Source organism: Hyperolius riggenbachi, chromosome 5 (genome assembly GCF_040937935.1).
Source record: "Hyperolius riggenbachi isolate aHypRig1 chromosome 5, aHypRig1.pri, whole genome shotgun sequence".
Taxonomy (NCBI): domain Eukaryota; kingdom Metazoa; phylum Chordata; class Amphibia; order Anura; family Hyperoliidae; genus Hyperolius; species Hyperolius riggenbachi.
In genome coordinates, this window is record NC_090650.1 from 104032976 (window position 1) to 104054095 (window position 21120).

Sequence of the window (21120 nt, forward strand, 5' to 3'; positions counted from 1 at the left end):
GGACCCAAGGGAGTTCTAGGAGGAAAGGAGGGTGCAGTGAGATACATTTACACAGAGATCCATTTACCTGCACAAACTGCAGGCGCAGTAGCGGCTCTCGGCTCAGAAACAGCCGATCCCCGTCAGGTCCGCTCTACTGCACAGGCGCAAGTCTCCTGCGCCTGCGCAGTAGAGCGGATCCGACTGTGCTGTGCATTGCGAGGGGCAGAGAGAGACCACCGTGGGACGGAGAAAGCCGCGATAGAGTCCAGAGGCTTCCCCCTCCCGAGGTAAGTACCCCCCAGGGGTACTTTTTTTTTTGTACAGAGTCTCTTTAAAGATTTGATCATATGACCAGAAGCAGCTGAGCTGAAGATTTTAGTTTCAGACTCTGTAAGTGGGGCTCCTGCTACTGCTCGGATTGCTTCATCCTACTGTTGAGACTACAGGGGGCAGGCACATACTGAATCTCTCTGACAGGAATGTAGTCTTGCACTGTGGAGCAGATTACCAGTGTCTAATCTCCTGATCAGATACTTTAAATGGGATTTATTTGACATTATCAAATGAAGGGCATTCTATCCAGACAAAAACAAAACCAAGCTATGGAACTGAATGCCTCTGCAGATCTAGCAAAACATTTGTGCCTGGAATGGGGCTATGTATAGCTAAGAGAATTAAAAGGTTAATCACAAAGCAGAGACCTCACTAAAATTCCTGAAAGTAATTAAAAAAAGGAATACATCAAACTTTTCAGTTAAAATAAGTTCAATATCGATTATAGATGCCAAACCTGTAAGCTGTTTAATAAGCCAAATATTTGTATACCAAACATTTATTTCTGCACAACACTTAATGTTTATTTATTCAAGGTACAAACCTGTGGGCCAGAAGGGCCTTCTGGTCCTGGAGGGCCTGGTATACACAAGGGAATTGTTGGTTTCAATTCCAGAGCTGAGTTTGAATTTTCCAGGTCATACATCTTTAAAGGATAGAAAAAATATGCATCACCTATACTTCACTAAAATATTGTCACAGTACAGTTCTAAACATTCAGATTTGACAGCAGTTATTCATCAAGAGAACTGTAACAGACATGTACAATTAGGTCCATCTCACAAGTATGGATATTTGTATGGAGTAATGGCCCTTTTCTGCTGGCTGTGAGACGCTTAAAAAAGCAGATCACAGCCATTTTGCCGAACGCTAGAACACCCCGATTTACATGTAAATCACAGTGCTCATTTCCTACTACTGCGCCTTGCTTTTTCCCCGCAAACAAATGTTGAGCTGTGTCATTCTCGCCATGATCGCGCTCGGTTCCTGAATGGCGCAATTACAGCTAGTGGAAATTGCTGCTTGCACATACGCACTGCTGCATGATCACAGGTGGATGCGCAGGCAGCAGTGGAAAAGGGTCCAACTGCTAAGTCAAACAGTAGCTACTTGAAGTATCATAGACTTGTACTGTAGAAGAAACAGCTTGCTATTATAGCAGCAAATCTGCTACAACAAAGAAGATTGTTGCTGTCAAGGCGGGAACATGCATAACAAGAGTCATCCACAGCAATTTTGTTCGATTGTTAGGAGACACTGCAGGGCTCACATTGTGTGGCTACAGTGAGTTGCATTGACTGGATGACACGGCATCACATGATTGAATGGATTCAGGCAGGTGGGACAAGATGACAATGTGCTTACCTATTGCGCTTTTGTTAGTATCGCGTGGATATCCAACATGGTGGATCTCCTAAGCGATGTTGTGAGACACCTACATGCATGTTAAAGTCCATCTATCGCTTGCACATAGTTCTAGAGGATTCAACGTCTTGTTTTGTAAATTACTGCTGGAGTGATAAAGGGGCAGATTTACGAACTACAGGTAAAATGTACACGTGCATGTTGCAGTGTTTACACAAAGTACATAATAAGCAGTGTGCAAATAGTGCAATTTTGCTTTAATACACATAATAAGCATGTTGTTTATATAGCACACGTTACATATATATGCATGATTTGTGTGTTATATAAGCAACTTGCCCACTACATACATAACAGGAGTTGAGCTATTTGCACAATGCCTGTTACATTACATACATGCATAAACCATTGAAATATTTACATGCAATATGTGCATATGTAAATTTTACTGGCAATTAGTGAATCTGCCCCATAATTAGCAACAAAACTGTGTTGGATTACAATAACAGCAACTGTGGAAGAGATTCATGACAGGTATGCTGCTGCTAAAAAATCTCTGCAAGTGCAACATAGTCATTCTCTTTGCACATTGCAAAAAACATTAAAATTCACATTTGGATGCACATTTTTACACACTTTTTTTTTGGTTTACTACAGCTAATGAAAGTCAATAAATATTTGCAAGTGATGTGAAGCAAGTGATTTATGCTGCAAGATGTACATTTTCTTTTGCACCTGCAAAAATGCAATTTCAAGAATTTTAGCTGAAGTGTGATTCTCCATTGACTTTCATCAGATGTGCATTTTTGCACATTGGCAATTTGCATGCAAATTTTAATAATTGTGAACCTTGTCTCAATAGTTGCTTTAGTACTGTAAATAACTACAACAGTGATTTCAGCTCTGCAAATTTCAGTGGAGCTGGCTGCAAAAGCTGATGCAGAAGTAAATGTATAAGATTAATAGATTTAGTGACCATCGTTTACTGATACTGGAGACTGATACTATATTTTCCAACTTGATGAGATTACCATTATTAATACCAAAGACACACAAGTAATGTAAATCACTTCATTTTAAAACTAACATTTTATATTCCTTTTATCAAGGTGACTTTATTGCCTGCCCAGGTTCATATGGTGTTTGTGACTCTATCTTACTGTATTTATGTCTTCTGTGGACTATCACATTGATATATTGGAACAGTCAACGTGGATTTTAATTTATATTTTGCTATGATGAGTTGGTCAACCCCTTCTCAGTCATTTTATCAGCATAATAGTTAGCAACTCAATTCAAATAAGTGATTAATTGGTGATATTTTTTATCAGCTATCTAATGGGTATTTATAGTACCTGGGCAATTTTAATACTTCCATGAGTTTTAGCATTTGCAGCAACATAGAATTTTAAATATAAACAAAATATGTATGTATTTATTTTATCCAGGAAATGGTGTTTAAAGAGACTCTGTAACAAAAATTGCATCCTGTTTTTTATCATCCTACAAGTTCCAAAAGCTATTCTAATGTGTTCTGGCTTACTACAGCACTTTCTACTATAACAGTCTCTGTAATAAATCAATGTATCTTTCCCCTGTCAGACTTGTCGGCCTGTGTCTGGAAGGCTGCCAAGTTCTTCAGTGTTCAAGTTCTGTGATGAATCTCCCCCCTTCAGGCACCTCTCTGCACACTGCCTGTGTGTTATTTAGATTATGGCAGATTCTCTCTTCTCTCTTATCTTTTACAAGCTGGATAAATCGTCCTCTGAGCTAGCTGGGCTTTCACATACTGAGGATTACAGACAAGGGCAAAGCTGTTTGCAAGAAGAAAAGAGCAGCCTGAAACTTCAGTGCATGAGAGCAGAAGGGGGAAAGAAACACACAATGATCTCTTGAGCTACAAAAGTAAGGGTGTATACAGCCTGCTTGTGTATGGATGTATTTTCTATGTATTTTCTATAACCTACTTCCTGTTTTGGTGGCCATTTTGTTTGTTTATAAACAAACTTTTTAAAACTGTTTTTAACCACTTTTAATGCGGCGGGGAGCGGCGAAATTGTGACAGAGGGTAATAGGAGATGTCCCCTAACGCACTGGTATGTTTACTTTTGTGCGATTTTAACAATACAGATTCTCTTTAAACCTGTTGTCATACAGTTGATGTATGGATTGCAGAATAATTACAGTACATGGGGAGTAATATACTCTGCTGGTAAATACTAAAACTAAGCTCAGAATTCAATCATCCCCGCAGAGTGGTTTGATTTTGCTGTAGCCTCCATGTGGAACAGCCGTTTGTGGAATAATCAGTAAAGACTTCACGTATGGATAATGAAATTCACTTGGTTCTATTAGCTAGATTGTTTTTAACCTTCACTGGTGGGTTGTCACTGAGCAACTGATTTCAAGGACAGAATGGAATCCTTTTGGTGTAACAGATTTGGAAATCATCTTCGTTTTGGATATTACATCTAATGTTCAATGGAAGTGCCTCTGTAATACTTCAGTATATTATATTATATATATGTATTATGTGTATATTATCATGACATTATCCTATGTATTGTTGCGCAATATTGTACTGTGTATTATCATATGCGTTTACATTTTAATATGTTTTTATGTATTTGATGAATTTGATTTGAGGATTTTTTCCTCAGTTCTTTTTATGTACACTCCTCCTTTGTGGGTGGGTCTTCAAGCATTTGTTACTGGGTGTGGCGTCATTCTATATATGGGTCACTCTTGTTCATTTGCAACTATGCTATGATTAAGGATGGTGTCACGTCCGAAACATGTCAGCATGTGGTGATGGATTTTAGCCTGATGTGTTTAATCCAATAAAGCTATTCGATTTCTACTGACATTGTGAGCATTCCACCTTCACTTTCACTGGTGGGTTGTCACTGAGCAACTGATTTCAAGGACAGAATGGAATCCTTTTGGTGTAACAGATTTGGAAATCACAGTAGAGAAATTAATTATTTACATTTTTACTCTATGCATATATTCACAGCAGGGCCTATCCTATATAACCAATAATAGATCCAAAGATGAAGACACAATAACGTGCAGTCACTTAAAATGATTATGTGTCCAAATCCTGTAAAGTAATATAAACCTGTGCATTATTTATACATGTTGCTATCTTATAACTGTTCAGTGTCATTTTTCTTTTCAAATATGATTTTTCCCTTTTTATATGCATATATGCGAAAGACAAACTGCCTTCCTCACTAAGCTGCGCTTATTGGCCACTTCTAGTCATGTTGTTTAGGTGAAAGGATATGTAGGCACCAACCAGTCTTCAGTTAGCCTAATATAGCTTTTCTTAACCTCCCTGGCGGTACGCAGTTTCAGTGGCTGCGTCCGCGGGACGGATTTTTTTAATTAAAAGTGTTTTTTATTTGTTAGCTAGCACTAGGCTAGCTAACTATGTGCCCCAAGTCCCCCGGCACCTCTCTGATGCCCCCCTCCCCCCCCGATCGACGCCGGCTACATTCAACCGTCCGCGATCCCGCGAGAGCTGCTGCTTCACCAATTAGCTGCACGCGTCACTATGGCAACAATCGGACATGACGTCATGCGCAGTTCCGATCCTCCCCATAGCGAAGCCGGGTGCTGATTGGTGGGAGGCTGCGCCATAGCAGGATCCCTGGGGGTATGTATTAACGCGGGGATCGGGGGCGATTGGAGGGGACTGGAGGGACTTAGCACACATAGTTAGCTAGCCTAGTGCTAACTTAACAACAAACAACAGATTTTATTTTAAAAAAATCCTCCCGGGGCCAAGTGATCCCCTGCGGCGATCGGGCTTACCGCCAGGGAGGTTAAGAGAGAGAAAGAGAGAACAAGAGAAAACCTTAAGCACTTTATAAATCAAGCAGGCGTGAGCACACACTGCACAAAATTTATTAGGAGCTAGTCTAGTTGAGGTGACCCAGCGAGAAACCGAATGGACCAATGCTCCCTACTCGCAGCAATTTGGTTGGGACTCATGACCACTAATGCTAGGTACACACCATACATTTTTCTATTATAGATTTACTTGCCAGATGGATCATTTCCAACATGTTGGAAATTATCTATCTAACCATTTATCTGGCTAGCAATTAAGCATTGTTCTACTCAGCAGGAGATAACCAGAAGACAATGCACCAGAGATAATGACCAGTCTCTACTAGTACTTTACAGAAAAAAAATCTAAAGCCCCATCTACACGATACGATTCTTTGTGCGATTCGATTACGATTCTATTTACGATCCGATTAAATCCGACATGTCCGGTTGGGATTCAATTCCATTCAATTCCATTTGCCATTGTTTTGCAATGGCAGATCAAATTGAATCGAATCGAATCCTGATCGGACATGTCGGATTTAATCGGATCGTAAATAGAAACGTAATCGAATCGCACAAAGAATCGTATCGTGTAGATTGGGCTTAAAGGTACATACATACACACGTCGGATTTTTCCAAACGTTTGGACATCAAATCGGGCGTGTGTACAGTCGGTCGTTCAGCTGATAACGCTGGTTTTAGACGGATCCGCTCGGCGGATTGGTCAAAACCAGTGTTATCAGCTGAACGACCGACTGCACACACGCCCGATTTGACGTCCAAACGGCCAGACGTTTGGATGTCCAAACGACCGGTTGTTTTTAAAAATCCGACGTGTGTATGAGCCTTAACAGAAAAATCTATCTAACAGAAAATTGTATGGTGTGTACTAGGCAATAAAGCCCGATCTACATGATACGATTCTTTGTGCGATTCGATTACGATTCTATTTACGGTCCAATTAAATCTGACATGTCCGATCGGGATTCGATTCAATTCGATTTGCCATTGCAAAACAATGGCAAATCGAATTGAATCGAATCCCGATCGGACATGTCGGATTTAATTGGACCGTAAATAGAATCGTAATCAAATCGCACAAAGAATCGTATCAAGTAGATGGGGCTTAAGACATATGAAACCCAGTCGAAGGCTGTAGACGAGGGTCCTGGTGTGCAATTTTAGAGTATGTGTCCCACTGGGTCCCCTATCTCTTACAAATTAGTGGTCGCAACCTAATTGCAGTGAGCAGCTGTAGGTCACCTCAACTAGACTAGCTCCATTAATTCTTAGTAACAGTGTGTAATGTACTTATCAGTTGTGTCTGGTTATTAGTCATGGAGAGAATCCGAACACATAACAACAAAAGTTGTTTAGGTGATACCTTGAATGACGAAAGGTGGCCATACACTTATAGATTTGCAGCAAATTCGACCATCAGATAGATTTCTGTCAGATGCCTGTCAAGTTGAATCTGACAGGAATTTATCTGATGTGTGCCACACACTAGGAACAGATTTCCAATAGATTTCAGAATGATCTATTGGAAATCGATCTAAATGTATAATTGGACCAATGCAACTTTATGGGCCATTGATCTGCTGCCAGCAGCAGATCGACCTAGATTTTCCATCCTGTTAGATAGATCAAATAGATCGAAATCGGCCACAAATCGATTGATCGATAGATTTGATAGAATCGATTTTTGAATCGATCGATCGATTGATGGCTGAAATCGACCAGTGTATGGGCCCCTTAAAGGAATACTTAAGCGAAAAAAAAAATGATTTTTACTCACCTGGGGCATCCCAGCCGCTATATCACCCTCTATGCAGCTATAGCGTATATATATATATATATATATATATATATACACTATATCAGCAGAGAGGGTGATATAGCGGCTGGAAACGCGGAGAATCACTCGCGTTCCCAGCCTGTCGGCAGCTGTCGCCGAACCCAGAAGTAGCCGCCGGCGGGGACAGGATGATCGGAGCGGGGCTGCGAGGGCACCATACAGCTTCAGGGGGCTGAGGGATGCCCCGGGTGAGTAAAAATCATTTTTTTTTCACTTAAGTATGCATTTAACCACTTGAGGACCGCAGGCTTTACCCCCCTTAAGGACCAGACCCTTTTTTTCCATTCAGACCACTGCAGCTTTCATGGTTTATTGCTCGCTCATACAACCTACCACCTAAATGAATTTTGGCTCCTTTTCTTGTCACTAATAAAGCTTTCTTTTGGTGCTATTTGATTGCTGCTGCGATTTTTACTTTTTATTATATTCATCAAAATGAATTTTGTCAAAAAAATTATTTTTTTAACTTTCTGTGCTGACATTTTTCAAATAAAGTAAAATTTCTGTATACATGCAGCACAAAAAATGTGGACAAACATGTTTTTAATAAAAAAAAAAACCCATTCAGCCTATATTGATTGGTTTGGGTAAAAGTTATAGCGTTTACAAACTATGGTGCAAAAAGTGAATTTTCCCATTTTGAAGCATCTATGACTTTTCTGACCACCTATCTTGTTTCATGAGGGGCTAGAATTGAAATGACCCCATTTTGGAAAGAAGACATCCCAAAGTATTCACTGAGAGGCATGGTGAGTTCATAGAAGATTTTATTTTTTGTCACAAGTTAGCGGAAAATGACACTTTGTGACAAAAAAGAAAAAAAAAAGGTTCCATTTCTGCTAACTTGCGACCAAAAAAAATGAAATCTGTCACGGACTCACTATGCTCCTCTCTGAATACCTTGAAGTTTCTACTTTCCAAAATGGGGTAATTTGTGGGGTGTGTTTACTGTCCTGGCATTTTGGGGAGTGCCTAATTGTAAGCACCCCTGTAAAGCCTAAAGGTGCTCATTGGACTTTGGGCCCCTTAGCGCAGTTAGGCTGCAAAAAAGTGCCACACATGTGGTATTGCCGTACTCAGGAGAAGTAGTATAATGTGTTTTGGGGTGTATTTTTACACATACCCATGCTGGGTGGGAGAAATATCTCTGTAAATTACAATTGTTTTTTTTTTCACAAAGTGTCATTTTCCGCTAACTTGTGACAAAAAATAAAATCTTCTATGAACTCACCATACTCCTAACGGAATACCTTTGGGTGTCTTCTTTCTAGAATGGAGTCATTTGTGGGGTTCCTATACTGCCTTGGCCTTTTAGGGGCCCTAAACCGTGAGGAGTAGTCTTGAAACCAAATGTCGCAAAATGACCTGTGAAATCCTAAAGGTACTCATTGGACTTTGGGCTCCTTAGCGCACTTAGGGTGTAAAAAAGTGCCACACATGTGGTACCGTCATACTCAGTAGTATAATGTGTTTTACACATACCCATGCTGGGTGGGAAAAATATCTCTGTAAATGACAATTGTTTGATTTTTTTTACACACAATTGTCCATTTACAGAGAGATTTCTCCCACCCAGCATGGGTATGTGTAAAAATACACCCCAAAACACATTACACTACTTCTCCTGAGTAAGGGGATACCACATGTGACACTTTTTTGAAGCCTAGGTGCACTAAGGGGCCCAACGTCCTATTCACAGGTCATTTTTGAGGCACTTGTTTTATAGACTACTCCTCACGGTTTAGGGCCCCTAAAATGCCAGGGCAGTATAGGAACCCCACAAGTGACCCCATTTTAGAAAGAAGACACCCCAAGGTATTCCGTTAGGTGTATGGCGAGTTCATAGAAGATTTTATATTTTGTTACAAGTTAGTGAAAAATGACACTTTGTGAAAAAAAACAATAAAAATCAATTTCCGCTAACTTTTGACAAAAAATAAAATCTTCTATGAACTTGTCATACACCTAACAGAATACCTTGGGTTATCTTTTTTTCTAAAATGGGGTCACTTGTGGGGTTCCTATACCGCCCTGGTATTTTACAGGCCCAAAACCGTGAGTAGTCTGGAAACCAAATGTCTCAAAATGACTGTTCAGGGGTATAAGCATCTGCAAATTTGGATGACAGGTGGTCTATGAGGGGGCGAATTTTGTGGAAACGGTCATAAGCAGGGTGGCCTTTTAGATGACAGGTTGTATTGGGCCTGATCTGATGGATAGGAGTGCTAGGGGGGTGACAGGAGGTGATTGATGGGTATTTCAGGGGGTGGTTAGAGGGGAAAATAGATGCAATCAATGCACTGGGGAGGTGATCGGAAGGGGGTCCGAGGGGGATCTGAGGGTTTGGCCGAGTGATCAGGAGCCCACACGGGGCAAATTAGGGCCTGATCTGATGGGTAGGTGTGCTAGGGGGTGACAGGAGGTGATTGATGGGTGTCTCAAGGTGTGATTAGAGGGGGGAATAGATGCAAGCAATGCACTGGCGAGGTGATCAGGGCTGGGGTCTGAGGGCGTTCTGAGGGTGTGGGCGGGTGATTGAGTGCCCTAGGGGCAGATAGGGGTCTAATCTGATGGGTAGCAGTGACAGGGGGTTATTGATGGGTAATTAGTGGGTGTTAAGGGTAGAGAAAAGATGTAAACAATGCACTTGGGAGGTGATCTGACGTCGGATCTGCGGGCGATCTATTGGTGTGGGTGGGTGATCAGATTGCCCGCAAGGGGCAGGTTAGGGGCTGATTGATGGGTGGCAGTGACAGGGGGTGATTGATGGGTGGCAGTGACAGGGGGTGATTGATGGGTGATTGACAGGTGATCAGTGGGTTATTACAGGGAAGAACAGATGTAAATAATGCACTGGCGAATTGATAAGGGGGGGTCTGAGGGCAATCTGAGCGTGTAGGCGGGTGATTGGGTGCCCGCAAGGGGCAGATTAGGGTCTGATCTGATGGGTAACAGTGACAGGTGGTGATAGGGGGTGATTGATGGGTAATTAGTGGGTGTTTATGGTAGAGAACAGATGTAAACAATGCACTTGGGAGGTGATCTGACGTCGGATCTGCGGGCGATCTATTGGTGTGGGTGGGTGATCAGATTGCCCGCAAGAGGCAGGTTAGGGGCTGATTGATGGGTGGCAGTGACAGGGGGTGATTGATGGGTGATTGACAGGTGATCAGTGGGTTATTACAGGGGGGATAGAGGCATACAGTACAGGGGGGGGGGGGGTCTGGGGAGAATCTGAGGGGTGGGGGGGTGATCAGGAGGGAGAAGTTTAGGGAATAAAAAAAATAGTGTCGACAAATAGTGACAGGGAGTGATTGATGGGTGATTAGGGGGGTGATTGGGTGCAAACAGGGGTGTGGGGGGTGGGCGGGGGGGGGTGTCTGAGGGGTGCTGTGGGCGATAAGGGGGCAGGGGGGGGGGAATCAGTGTGCTTGGGTGCAGACTAGGGTGGCTGCAGCCTGCCCTGGTGGTCCCTCGGACACTGGGACCACCAGGGCAGGAGGCAGCCTGTATAATAGGCTTTGTATAAATTACAAAGCCTATTATACGATTGATCGGCGGAATTCTGTATTCCTCCGCCCGCCGGCGCTGCTAAGTGGCCGGCGAGCTGGAGGCTAAATCCCCGGCCATCGATCCCCGGCGGAGGATCGCGTCACGGATGACGCGATCGCTCCGCCCATGCCCGTACAAGGACCGCCGCCTCTGTGCATGCGGCGGTCCTTGCGGGATCCACTTTCCGGCCGCCCCTGTGCAGTGGGTGGTCGGTAAGTGGTTAACTGTACAAGATTTCTTTGCAAACTTTAGAAACTTTAAGTTTCTTCTTCAGGCATGTTTCGGAACTGCATCAGAACCATACCACATATAATGTACTTATCTGCAGCCTAGGGCCTTATGTGCAGAAGCATTTGTGCTTGTTGCCTATACTATCTAGTCATACTTCTTCCATTGGAAAATCAGTGTCTAGTCTAGGTGTTATAGGAGTTGAGTTCAGTTATTGGTAGGCCACTTATTTTCTGTGAATTTTACTTCCATCCACATTGCTTGAACTTAGTTATTTCCAGATATTGGAGTTGATAAAAACTTTCACAAGTAATACTGAAAGGAAAGCTTGCTGTATTAAGTATAACTATCCGTAGTCGGTGCTATTACCTCATTCTCTGAGCCTCTGCGTTCTCTGAAGAATGGTGGAGGTGGGAAGATTGGTGGAGGTGGAGGCGTTAATAAACAGCATCCATTACCGTTAGCGCGTTTCTTTTGTTCTAGAGAAGGAAAAGCTGTCAAAAGAAATTTGAACAGAACATATGGTGAATCATCTGCAAACTATTGCACCACACTACTTGATTTTTGGAGCTAGTTCTATATATACCACAGATGAAACCTTCAGAAAAGTTGATGTAGCTCCCATGTAGTTCAACCTGGTATATACATACAGCTGTACAGCTTGTTAGCACGGCCGGCCTTTGACCTGAGCGACCGGAGCGGTCGCTCAGGGCGCCTGCTTTCAGGGGGGCGAACGCTTCCCTCCCTAAGATAAAAGTATCTTCCCCGCCGGCTGCCGCACAGCTTCCCTCTTTCCCTATGCGCCCGCTCTGAGCACCTCTTATTTCCCTTCCTTCCTTCCCTCCCTCCTAGAGAACGGTGCAGGCAGTGGCTCTGACTCACCGTCTATCTCGCAAACAAACAGCAGCTTTGCTCAGCTGAGCTCCCGGGACATTCTTCTGCATTGTGGCTTTAAGGGTGCTCGCTTGATGAGGTCATCAAGCAAAGCCCTTATGTCCCGGGAGCTGACCAGAGCTGCTGTTTGCGACATGGATGGTAAGTGACACTGCCTGCACCATTCTCTATGAGGGAGGGAGGGAAGGAAGGAAGGGAGGAAGGGAAATGACAGGTGCTCAGAGCGGGGCGCATTAATCAAAGGGAAGGAGGGAAGCTGTGTGCCCGGGGAAAGATACTTTTATTGGAGGGAGGGAAGCTGAGTGCCAGGGGGCTTCTTATTTGTGTGTGTGTGTGGTGTGTGTGTAAGTGTGGTGTGTGTGTAAGTGTGTGTGTGTGTGGTGTGTGTGTGTGTGTGTGTGTGTGTGTGTGTGTGTGTGTGTGTGTAAGTGTGTGTGTGGTGTGTGTGTGTGTGTGTGTGTTTGTGTTCTGCGTATGTGCGATCTGCTTGTATGTGATCTGCGCATGTGTGTGTGCTGCTTGTATGTGATCTGCGCGTGTGTGTGTGCTGCTTGTATGTGATCTGCCCGTGTGTGTGTGCTGCTTGTATGTGATCTGCCCGTGTGTGTGTGCTGCTTGTATGTGATCTGCGCGTGTGTGTGTGTGCTGCTTGTATGTGATCTGCCCGTGTGTGCTGCTTGTATGTGATCTGCGTGTGTGTGTGTGTGTGTGTGTGTGTGTGCTGCTTGTATGCGATCTGCGTGTGTGTGTGTGCTGCTTGTATGTGATCTGCGTGTGTGTGTGCTGCTTGTATGTGATATGCGTGTGTGTGTGTGGTGTGTGTGTAAGTGTGTGTGTGTGTGTGTGGTGTGTGTGTAAGTGTGTGTGTGTGTGTGTGGTGTGTGTGTGTGTGTGTTTGTGTTCTGCGTATGTGCGATCTGCTTGTATGTGATCTGCGCATGTGTGTGTGCTGCTTGTATGTGATCTGCGCGTGTGTGTGTGCTGCTTGTATGTGATCTGCCCGTGTGTGTGTGCTGCTTGTATGTGATCTGCCCGTGTGTGTGTGCTGCTTGTATGTGATCTGCGCGTGTGTGTGTGCTGCTTGTATGTGATCTGCCCGTGTGTGTGTGCTGCTTGTATGTGATCTGCGTGTGTGTGTGTGTGTGTGTGCTGCTTGTATGCGATCTGCGTGTGTGTGTGTGCTGCTTGTATGTGATCTGCGTGTGTGTGTGCTGCTTGTATGTGATCTGCGTGTGTGTGTGTGCTGCTTGTATGTGATCTGTGTGTGTGTGCGATCTGCTTGTATGTGATCTGCATGTATGAGTGTGTATATGTCTATGTGTGAGATCCGCATGTGTGTGTGCGCGAGATCTGCTTGTATGTGATCAGCATGTGTGAGTGTGTATATATATATATATATATATATATATATATATATGTATGTATATGTGTGTGAGTGTGTATATGTGTGTGTGTGATCTGCATGTGTGTGTACGAGATCTGCGTGTGTGTGTGTGTGTGTGTGTGTGTGTGTGTGTGTGCGCGCGTGCGCGCGAGAGCGAGATCTGCGTGTGTGTGTGATCTGCCTGTATGAGATCTGCATTTGTGAGTGTGTGTATGTGTGTGTGCGAGATCTGCATGTGTCTGTGTGATCTGCATGTGTGCAATCTGTGTCTGCGTGCGTGAAGAGGATGAATGGGGGGGGGGGGGGGGGCACCAAAATCTGGTTCGCTCAGGGCGCTGTGAAACCTAAGGCCGGCCCTGCTTGTTAGGATGGACAACCGGCTTTATCTACATTTCATTTTAAAAGGGCAGAAAGTAGGAAACTTATAAAAATGAATGTGGTTTTCATACTATAAGCTTTGCTTTCAAGGATTGTACAGTAAGGAAAAACAATATACTGTAAACTCAGCAGATCAGTAAACAATATCTTCCTTTGAACTATAGGTATCAAGGATTAATTTAGCATTCCACAATGTTCAGTTTTATTACAAAATGTGACATGCTAATATCATATAAGAGTGCTAGTAGGCATGCACACGATGATTGTATCCATATGCATTTATTTAACATGCAAACAGGCCTCGTGCAGTAATGTTGTCCATATGCCTGTGCCTGTCAACAGTCTGGTTATCCATGCAGTGTCTACAAGTTAAATAAAGCTCTTGGTCTGTTTAATTATTTTATGTACCTTACCAACAACATTCTGCCTGTGCTATGCCTATTTTTTGGTAAAGAAGACACCTCCAAGGTCTGCCTCTTGTCTACTTATGTGTATAGAACTATTCAAGGACATTCTATCTCCAGGTATGGGTAATTTTTTATGAAGGCCACTTCAACACTCTTCAGTCTCAATGGCATGCCTCATTTTTGGTAAAAAGGACCCTTTAAAGTGATTTCTGAGTATCCAGAGAATTGTATGTTTTTAACATAAGAGTAGTCATCCATAATGGAGAACGGGAATGATGCTGGAGCAAACTGGGAGTGCAGGTAAGGTAAACTAAAGTGGACGGCACCATATTATTAGATACTGAGGTTGGTTTTCTTTAAGTTTGCTATAGCTTGTAATTATGAGACGGTGTAATGTCTGGTACGCACTATGCAATTTGCCATCAGATCGATGGGCCGAATAAATAATTTCTGACAGGCATAATCTAGTTTTTGATCATTTTTCTGATTGAATTTCCGATCACTTCTATACAAAATCGATCAGAAAAATGATAGGAAATCATTGTCGGAAATTATCTATTCCACACATCGATCTGATGGGAAATTGCATGGGGAGTAACAGGCATAAGGCTCAATATCCACTGGTATAATGCTTTAAAAGTGCTCTTAACACCTTGCTCATGTCCTTATGGCTTTGGGGAGGCTGCAGAGAACACTTTTGCAGGAAAATATATGAATACTAGGTATGTTCCTAATAAATTGCTCTCTTTCTTTTTTCTTGTGATATCAACAAATTTAGCACAAAAAATAAATTATCTACGCATAAGGACATCTGCTTTGTGTTTGTACGAATTTACATCTAATCTCAAGTCCTTGACTTGTAATATACATACTGGCCTCAATTCACGGAGCATTATCAAACGTTTATCAAACACTTTATCAAACGTTTGATAATTTACCTAATGCGTAAAATCTAATTTTGAATTCACTAAAGTGTTAAATATTTATCAAATGTTTTATTGATAAAACATTCAATAAATATATAACATAATATAACACCTTAGTGAATTCAAAATTAGTTTTTACCCATGAGGTAAATTATCAAACGTTTGATAAAGTGTTTGATAAATCTTAGTGAATTGAGGCCATACTGTCTGTCCCTGTATTGTTTGTGTTTGTTAAGCGACTGCCAAGACAAATTCCTTGTAAGGGCAAACTTACCGTACTTGGCGAAACAAATTGATTCTGATTATAACTGTAGAGCAATGACTTAAGATGGCCACACAAGATACCATTTTTTTAAATATTTTTTCATTTTGAGAATTTTTAATTGAATGCTAGCTTTGAAAAATCTGACCAAAGCATTACGTGTTTGATTTTTCCCCAATTATGATATTTTTTTTTACAGGAAACTAATAAAAAGTTAGTTAACCTGTTGGCTATTCTGAAAAGTTGATTGAACAATATCAAGCCCAAGACCCTCCCTGCGCATTCCAGCGTATTTCACAGTACAAAAAATAGTTTTCTAAATAACCAATTGTTGTTATCACACAACAGGAAAATGTAATGCCTTTATTGTATCATATTAGGCCACTTTGTACCTGTTTTACAGCACTTGCAGTGTCATCCATACGCCATAAAGCATAAAGTAAAAGTAAGGGAGATAACAAGAGCTTATTTGATGTGTAAATTCTATGTCTGATGTGTAATCATAAGGCTTCATAAATATGTATGAGGAATGTTGCCAACGAGGGAACGTTACTCAATTCCTTGGTCAACAGTGCAGGGCCGTACTGCACAGATGTGTTGCTAGATTCTAGGCAACTGATGTGTTCTGTTGCTATGCTGGTGGGAGCAGGGCCAACAGAGTGAGGCACAAGTGATGGCACACAGCAGGCGGAGTGAGTAAAAACAATGCTTTTGGCCAGGGATCGGCTGACTCAATTCAATCCACCCAGCATATCTCTGGCCAAAGCATTGTGGGTCATTGTTAACTTGCTAGATTCTAGGCAGAGGTGGTCATTTGCAGTCACCTTGGCTGAGTTTCATCTAGCGTGTGTACAGGGCTTAAGGGTTAATGACCAGGCTATCTCATTATACCAAATCTCCTACTGGTTTTCTTGTAAGAAGCAGGTACATCATGTTCTGTGGAGATACTGACTGTTAAAAAGAGGTATCAAAGACATTTTGGAAGTACTGCCTGCTTCAGTCCACCATTGTTCAATATACTGTATAAATTATGTTAATGTTGAAACAGAACACGTACACTTTTATTTACAGTACTTTCAGGGCTGTTTTATTACTGCACATAATTTTGCTGCATTTTCCTGCTTTTGCCACATTTTCCAATTGCATGCAAATCACAAAATGAAAGGACATCAGCAAAATAATAAAAAATTGCACAAACCCTTTTATACTAGTGTGATCTGATTGTGATGCATTTTTGCCTGATCGTGAAAAATCGTGCATGCTGCATTTTTTGCTGCATTTCTAGCATCCAGTAAAAATTGCAGGATGATCGCAAACAATCACATTGCATTTTGCAGTTTTCAGTATAAAAGAGCCCGTAGAAGTTCATATTTATAGAATCAACACTAAATTTATACATGATAAATGAAAAATATTTGGTGACATGCGGTGCCTTGAAATCAGAGCTATGCTTTTGTCCAGACTAACCAATTAGAATCCATATTTTATTTAAGGCTAGCTTCACAGTGGGCGTTGTGTTACCTGTAACAGCCGGAGCACAACGGTTTAGCAAGATTGCAATGTGTGTTGCATCGCATTTCGTAAAGCATACAGTCAATAAAAAGTATACTTACCGTGACTGTTAATTTAGTGAGGCATACAGTGAATGAAAAGTATGCTTCACCAAGACTGTTAACGCACACGCTTTGCGGTAACGCACTGCATGCAATGCGTTGGGATGCTGCATTACGCAGCACCCGCTGCACTGTGAATGACGCATAGGTGGGGCGTTGCGGCATGTCACGTTGCAGGGCAGGCGTTATGCGCACCACAATATACCACTGTGAACGTAGCCTTACAGTTACAGGTAACACCTGAATGGTTACTCAGGGCAGCAACTCTTTTTTTGCTCCCATATTCTTTGCACTTGTCCTTTAAATTAGCCTACACTGGTCTCCAACAAATATATGGAGTGAAGGATTGGTATAGACAAGACAGCTCCAATAACATCAACACAGCAATGCAAATTTACAGTGCTCTGTGTTTAATCTCATTCCTGCGCTTCTGCCTTACTAGCAATAAATAAAACAGTCACAGATAAAATGGAGCAGATATCTTGTCTTGTCTCCATTGTCCTCCCACATATCCACTTCATCCATCTAACCTAATTTCCAAAGTCAAATGGATCATTTTTATTTGTGGAATTAAACTGCCCAGATCACATACGCATAGATAGTTTTAAAAATGAGAAACAAATCATATTCTGATATCCATATTGGATGATGGTAAGGTGAGGCTCAAGAGGTGGAACTTAATGGATGCATCTCTTTTTTTCCAGTCTAAATCCCTATGTAACCGTTTCAGCTTTTGTGACTCTAGAAAGCATAGTTAAAGTCATTGGGAACCATAACCCCCCCCCCCCCCCAAAAAAAGATACTTACCTAAGGAGAGAGAAGGCTCTGGGTCCTATATAGACTTCCCTCTCCTCTTCCAGTCCCCTTGTTGCAGCAGCAGCTCCTCCGTTTGAATCCCCCACTGCGGGGGCTTTGGAAGTCTTTGGGAGCTCAGTCCTCCCGAAGACAGGCAGCTCCCTACTGCACACGTGCAAGTGCGCTAGAGAGGGTGCTTGCGCGTGTGCAGTTTGGAGCAGCCCGTCTTCAGGAGCACTTGGGCTCCAGAAGACTTCTGAAGCCTCCTTCGCAGCAGAGAGAGAGAGAGCAGTATTTTACCAAATTGGTTGAAAACTGCTAGTGCTGGAGCAGGGGCCGATAGAGGAGAGGGAAGACTCTATAGGACCCAGAACCTTCCCTCTCCATAGGTAAGTATCTGGCTCATTTTTTTAGATGGATTCCCAATCACTTTAACAATGCAAATAAACACTCAGCAGAGACTGTACTGTATTGGAGATTTTTACAACAAAACAGGTTTGAGGAGACGTATGCCTTTCTTTATCATACCCAGGGCCGGCCCTAGACTTTTTGCCGCCTGAGGCGAATTTTGAAAAAATTATTGCTGCCACGTCCTCCCCCCCCCCCCCTTCCTCGCTCGATCCAGCTTACAATACAGTGGGCGGCGTTGCAGGAAGTGACGTCAGTGGAGCGCACGCTGGATCGAGGAAGAGGTGAGTCCTCCCCGCCCGTGCCTCTTACGAGTAGCGGCTGCTTCTGATCTATTTAAGGCTGGAGTGGAGCGCAGATCGGGGGACCCAGGCGAGGGAGGGGGGGGTCCGACCCTCCTCCCCGTCGCTAGGCCCAATACCCCCGTCCTGCCTGCTACCCCTCCAGCTCGGCGGCCGGCTCCCCGCACCCACCGACGGGCGGATGCCGCCCCTAGAAATGTGCCGCCTGAGGCAAAAGTTTCACCCCGCCTCATGAGCGGGCCGGCCCTGATCATACCGTATTTACCTTACTAGTGGATAATTTCAGTTTTGTTTTCTGCTTTACCGCATGTAATAAAGCTTTGTGAATTGAAGCCAAAAGTAGGAGAGGTCTCATCACATATGACTGTGAATGGTTCATATGCCATGGATTTCAACCCACCACCTTAGCCCATTACAATCCAGTTCTGTGATCAGCGCTGCGTTTCCGTTTTTTAAAAAGAAATGCTCCCACTGACTTGCATAAAAGTCACATCAAAAATCGACGCAATAGCGATTCTATGCAATTAACTTTTTCTCCTGAGTTTTCACCTGGTTATATTCATAATCGTGTTAATAACATGCATTTCAAACCACCAGCAAGCAAGAAAGTACTCAAAATAATTTTGATAGTACTTTTTACCTACTTTTTGTTATTTTTTCAATTGCAAAGTCAAAGTCTTTAGTTTTAAAGTAATTTTAAATAGCAGATGAAGAATTATCTCCTAAGAGAAAATTCAGGAGAAAAAGTGAATTGCATAAGGGCCATTGTGTTTGCCTTTTTCTTCAGTTGGTTACAATAGTGAAGAAATGGTTATTAAAGCTTACCTATGGCATGAGACACACTGCAGAGCGCTTTTTGATCTGCCATCGCTGTGTTTGCGTTTAAAGGGAAGGTTCAAGCAAAAAAAAAAAAATTAGTTTTACTTACCTGGTGCTTCTACCAGCCTCATGTAGCCATCCTGTGCCCTTGTAGTCACTCACTGCTGCTCCAGTCCCCCGCTGGCAGCTTTCTGACCTCGGAGGTCAGGGCCACATTGCATACATTTTTACGCATTCCAGCTAGTGCAGGAACAAAAATGTACGCGTTGCACCACTAACACGTAAAAATGTATGCGTTAATGTTCCTGCACTAGCGGGAATGTGTAAAAATGTACGCAATTCGGCCCTGACCTCCGAGGTCAGAAAGCTCCCAGCAGGGGACTGGAGCAGCAGTGAGTGACTACGAGGGCACAGGATGGCTGCATGGGGCTGGTAGAAGCCCCAGGTAAGTGAAACTCATTTTTTTTTTTTGCTTGGACCTTCCCTTTAAAACACTCCCCCCGACTTGCATAAAAATCACACCAAAATCGACGCTATCGTGATTTTTCGAAATCTGTATCTTAGTATGCCTTTGGTATGTCATATCAATCTGACAATTCACATAATTTTTGGAGGTGTGGATTACATTTCCCCTGCATAACCTTTAGCATGTATCTAGTTACAGTATCCATGGAATCCTGTGCTCATTACACAAATATGTTTCCTGGGTAGAAGGACCGGGGGGAATCTAACACAATATATATCTACGCTAAAAGCATCCAGTCTATCAGTCTCTATAATTGGAGTCTATTGGGTCTTTAGGATGTTATAAGCCAGATTAGCTCTATAGTAATTATATTTTCTTTTAAAATACCTACTCATTTAGATGTATCACCCAAACATTTGTTTAGCAACAAACTGCATTATGTTTATATCTGTTCATTGGAGAAGGAATCAGCATTAGGCCTCTTGCACACTACATGTGATTCCGATTTTTATACGATCTGATTTTTTATTCCGATTTAAGTACTGCATGCTGCTATGTTATTTAATTGGAATAAAAAAATGGATCGTATAAAAAAACGGAGTCACATGTAGTGTGCAAGAGGCCTTATATGTAAAACGATACACTATTGAAGATACATTTACAGGAAAGAAATGTAAAGGCCCGTACCCAGCTTGTGATTTTTCCGACAATTCGACTGGTGATTTTTTTTGAGCGATGAGTGGTCATTTATGCGATCTCACAATGTGGGTTCAGAGGCATGATCACGCAAACATTGCTTAGTGTCGCGCAGTGATAAGGAACGACAGCTATCGCGAAGAACTGTAACATTTAAAATGCATGTACACGCATATAAATAAGAAATACGTTTCTTCAGAGTAAAATCAGCCATAAATTATATTTCTCTTGTGTTGCTGTCACTTACAGTGGGTATTAAAAATCTGACAGAACCGAAAGGTTTTGGACTAGCCCATCTCCTCATCTCCTCATTGGGGGGGGGGGGGGGGGGGGGTTCAGGTTTTTTTTTGAAAGCACTTAGTGAGTACTAATTGCTCTGTCTAACTGCCAAAATAGTGTGCAGAGAGCAGGGAGGCTGGCCAGCATCTTTGTAAAAATCTTTTTCAGGGAATGTCTTTATAAAAGAATAAAGGGCATGCAGAGAATCCCACATGACAAGATGGACTAGCCTTAATCCTGTTTGTTCTGACAGAGTAAGTGACAGCAACATAGGAGAAGTAGTTTATAGTTAATTTTACTCTGGAAGAAACATACTTCTTATTTGTATGCAT

The 21120-nt window shown here is 42.5% G+C and overlaps 1 protein-coding gene across 3 annotated transcripts in view; it reads right to left on the bottom strand.

Moving 5' to 3' along the window:
- COLQ (collagen like tail subunit of asymmetric acetylcholinesterase) overlaps positions 1–21120 on the bottom strand; it is a 149941-nt gene that overhangs the window by 62836 nt on the left and 65985 nt on the right. For all 3 annotated transcript variants that reach the window (XM_068238676.1, XM_068238675.1, XM_068238674.1), the window contains exons 2-3: positions 11529–11653; positions 860–961 (exon numbers count right to left, since the gene is read on the bottom strand). In XM_068238676.1, coding sequence (XP_068094777.1) covers positions 860–961; positions 11529–11653 — 227 coding nt within the window. The remainder of the gene's footprint in view (positions 1–859; positions 962–11528; positions 11654–21120) is intronic.